We start from the raw sequence: 3,694 nt of genomic DNA, 5'->3' as shown, positions 1-3,694 counted from the left end.
ACGAGGATTAATTTTCCTGAGGGTTCCAATAGCATTTGGCACATAGATGGTAATCATAAATTAATCAGATGGAGGCTTGTGACGCATTGAGGGATTGATGGCTTTTCATGTACTGTAGTGTATTCAAAGTGTTCTGCCAACAATAAATCAATCACAGCATTACATGCTTCAGTTGCTACTTATGGTATTCCTCATAAGGTTTGATCATATCTCGGTGGTAAAAACATATAAGTTTGGAGAAATATGATTGATCAACACAAATCTTACAAAGCAGTAGTGATTACATCATATCCACACAGTGAACAATGGAAAGACTCAGGAGAGATGTACACCGTTGTGTAGCATCAGTTTTTTACCAACATTTTAGGCTTTTGAAGAAAAGTGAGAGTATGATCCTGTAAATCAAGTCAATTTTTATTGCAGAGGTAAATTTAGCATGGAATGCCCCTCAGATTTTGGTTATTTCTTAGAGAAATTATTGCAAATACTTTACAGTAAACAAACCTGCCAACCATTACTCACTAGTCTCCAGTGCTCAGTGAAGCAGTACAGAAGGATTTCAGTCATATCTGAGTCCAGCAGTCAATCCACAAAATGAAACTCACTTGTCCCTTACTCAAGACAATCTAGTTGATAAGAAGTTATGTTTATTAATGTTTTAAAGTGTAGGTAAAGAATGACAGAATGGATAAGGTCATGAATCGGTTGAATACCATTCTGGATTATATGAGGAAGTTGAAGTCGAGCATATCAACGGTGTTTGGCCTAGTTTTCTAAATTTCAGTGAGTTTGTAGTAATAATTAGAAAGTATACGGTAACTCACGACAACTATGGGTTCGGCTCTTACTTTCTATATAAGCTCTGACCTGGTGAGACCACGTTGGCCTTTTAATAATGACATTTTAACATTAATTTTAAATACAAACCACTGAAATGATGGGAAATCTCGCATTTTAAGGCCTTTCTACACTTGAACCAGTTGAAGAAGTCGGCTCATTAATGCACATTGACAGATTCCACACCTAAACTTATTTTTAATAAAAATCCATTGTAATTAATTATTTGTCACGTGATGTTACATTGTTGCTAGGCAACACGTGCGCTACTATAATGTATAGATATGCATAATGGAAGGACTTCTTGGAATAGCACTAATGCTCTTATTTGAATTTATAAGAATCCACGAAAAATGTAAAAGACAAAGAATACTGATACACATGGAAATGAGAAGAAGGTTAACGTGAGATATTGGTACTTATTCTCTTAAATTTACCGTTTTCATGCCACTTTCAGAGCTCATATCATAGCATTGGTGTGCAATAGGTCACTAGCAGCAAAGCAGCCTCGCAGTAATTGGTGTAAACCAAGATCAAGAAAGTTTTGGAAATCAGCAAATGCAGGACAGTTTGGTAATGATTGGTGGAGAGAGAATTTATGAATGAATGAGGAGACTTTTTATATAATATGCCATAAACTTAGGCCCTACTTAAGTAAAAAAATAACAATTAGAAAACCTATCTCCGCTGATGAACGAATAGCTGTAACCATTTGGAGACTGGCAACTATGTAGAATACAGATCAATAGGCTGTTTATTTGGTTTGGGCACATCTACTGTTGGAAAAATAGTACTGGAAACTTGCCATGTTATTGTTCAAGTCCTTTTGCCAAAAGTTAAGTTTCCTTCATCTTTATCTTCTATTAAAGATATAGTTCATGGATTTGAGGATCGTTGGGGATTTCCACAGACCGTAGGAGCAATAGATGGGTCTCACATTCCAATATTGAAGCAATCTGAGTCTGCTTCAGACTATTTTAATAGAAAATGCTTTTATTCTATTATTATTCAAGCAGTTGTTGATTTCCGTGGCCGTTCCTTGGATATAAATATTAGATGGCCAGGAAAAGTTCATGATGCTAGGGTATTTGCCAATAGTTTGTTTTTTCGTAGAGTCAATAGTGGAGATTATTTACCTGATATGAAATGGCAGATTAATGGAGTAGATGTTCCTCTCTGCATACTAGGAGATCCTGCATATCCACTATTAACATGGCTTATGAAGCCTTATCCAGATTCTGAACAGTTGACAAACAAACATAGAATCTACAACTACCAACAGGGCAGGGCAAGGATTGTGGTGGAAAATGCTTTTGGTTAGTTAAAGGGAAGATGGCGAAGTTTATTAAAGAGAATGGACTACTATAACATTGATAATATAATCACTGCTTCTGCTTCATGCATCACCCTACATAATATGTGTGAATTATATGGGGATACTTGTGATCCTAGCTGGTTTTATGTGGAGCCACTTTCTTGCCATCAAAGCTCATCCGCAGCACTACAAGTAACAACAGACACACAGTTAGCTAAAAATATTCGTGATGCTTTAGCTGAATATGTCTCATGTTAAGCAAGACCTGCATAATATTCTAATAATTATTTAATCTACATTATTAAACCATTATTACTTTATTATTACATGTATAAATTATAATAATTATAGATATTATAGCTGCAGTATTCTAATTATTGTAAGTTATAATCCATGTTAGGGTCATATGGTGGGAAGTTATAACTATTTCGTTGCATTAATCTTATGATGTCGCTAAACATAGCGAATATTTGTTGCTCACGTCTTTCTTCTAATTCTAATCTTTTTTCTTCTAATTTCATAAATTTATCAATTTTGCCACTATCATTTCTTCTCTTTCCTGCCACAGTAATAACAATAATAATATTGATAATAATAATGTTAATAATAATAATAATCATGGTATGCATGGCACAAAACTGAATGCATATACTTTTCCCTAATTTTCCAGTCCTGCAGTAGTTTTACGTGTAATCGCTGGATGAGAATTCATTCCAGAGCTTGATGCACTAGTCTCTTCTAGTACTGCTGTGGTCTCAGACAGTGGCTCACAACTAGATTCTCCAGTGGCTGCAGACAATTCAGGGTCATCATTTTCGGCTTCCTCATCATATGGCTCACCTATAAATTTCAGCATCTATTATAGCTATATCTATTTACTTGTAAGAGTGACAGCAACATTAGAACTATCATTCTCTAAAATAATACTGGGCTGTGTGACATCCTAGTATTTTGTCTATCTGTTCATAATATGGACAGCTTTTGCGATCAGTACCAGACACAGTATGACCATCTTTAATCTAAACCAGAGCACTTTTTTAACAAGATCAAGTTAAATCTAGCAACTGACTTTTCTATATCTTTGGGTCAAGTTCTTGACTTTAGTCCGGCACTGTTTCCAATTATAATTAAAGCTTTTTTCTTTAAGTTTTGATGAAATTTTTTCATATATTGAACGATTTCTTGCTACCCCATCTAGCTGTTTCTGCACATTTTCATCTCCCCATATAGCAAGAAGAGCTGCAGTAGGTTCGGCAGACCAGCCAGCCGCCATATTTTGTGCTGATAGCTAGCTACTATTATACTAATAGTATTCATTGCTCATCGAATCACAAGACAAACCTTGATGACGCGTTAATTGTTGTTGCAATGCGCATCTAAACCACATATGGAGGTGGTTTGGCTTAATGCGCATTGGAGTCAATGTGCATCAGGTGTGGAATGACTGGAACCGGTTCCAAACCAGTTCAATGTGCATTAGAAGTGCTAGTGTAGAAAGGCCTTTAATGATTTTATATTATAGACCTCTTTAAGTAATAATTG

General features: G+C 35.4%; 1 protein-coding gene across 1 annotated transcript; it reads right to left on the bottom strand.

Moving 5' to 3' along the window:
- Window positions 1-2,526: 2,526 nt before the first annotated feature.
- LOC105313954 (zinc finger and SCAN domain-containing protein 29-like) lies at window positions 2,527-3,425 on the bottom strand. Its single transcript, XM_011407788.1, has 4 exons — window positions 3,222-3,425; window positions 3,093-3,171; window positions 2,840-2,992; window positions 2,527-2,711 (listed from the first exon to the last, which is right to left on the bottom strand). The coding sequence occupies exons 1-4, from the start codon at window positions 3,423-3,425 to the stop codon at window positions 2,527-2,529; spliced, it is 621 nt and encodes a 206-aa protein (XP_011406090.1).
- Between the last annotated feature and the right edge of the window lie 269 nt (window positions 3,426-3,694).

This window comes from Amphimedon queenslandica, unplaced genomic scaffold (assembly GCF_000090795.2).
Source record: "Amphimedon queenslandica unplaced genomic scaffold, v1.1 AMPQUscaffold_13166, whole genome shotgun sequence".
NCBI classification, from domain to species: domain Eukaryota; kingdom Metazoa; phylum Porifera; class Demospongiae; order Haplosclerida; family Niphatidae; genus Amphimedon; species Amphimedon queenslandica.
Note: the sequence above shows the minus strand (reverse complement) of the source record. Positions and strands in the feature narration are given on the sequence as shown.

What these genes read in the sequence shown, in the direction of transcription:
- LOC105313954 (XM_011407788.1), bottom strand. Translation starts at nt 3,425, where the DNA reads ATGGCGGCTGGCTGGTCTGCCGAACCTACTGCAGCTCTTCTTGCTATA. An exon ending in GATAGACAAAATACTAGGAT is followed by an intron (nt 2,993 to 3,092) that starts GTCACACAGCCC and finishes TGAAATTTATAG; the next exon opens with GTGAGCCATATGATGAGGAA. An exon ending in TTCTCATCCAGCGATTACAC is followed by an intron (nt 2,712 to 2,839) that starts GTAAAACTACTG and finishes TTACTGTGGCAG; the next exon opens with GAAAGAGAAGAAATGATAGT.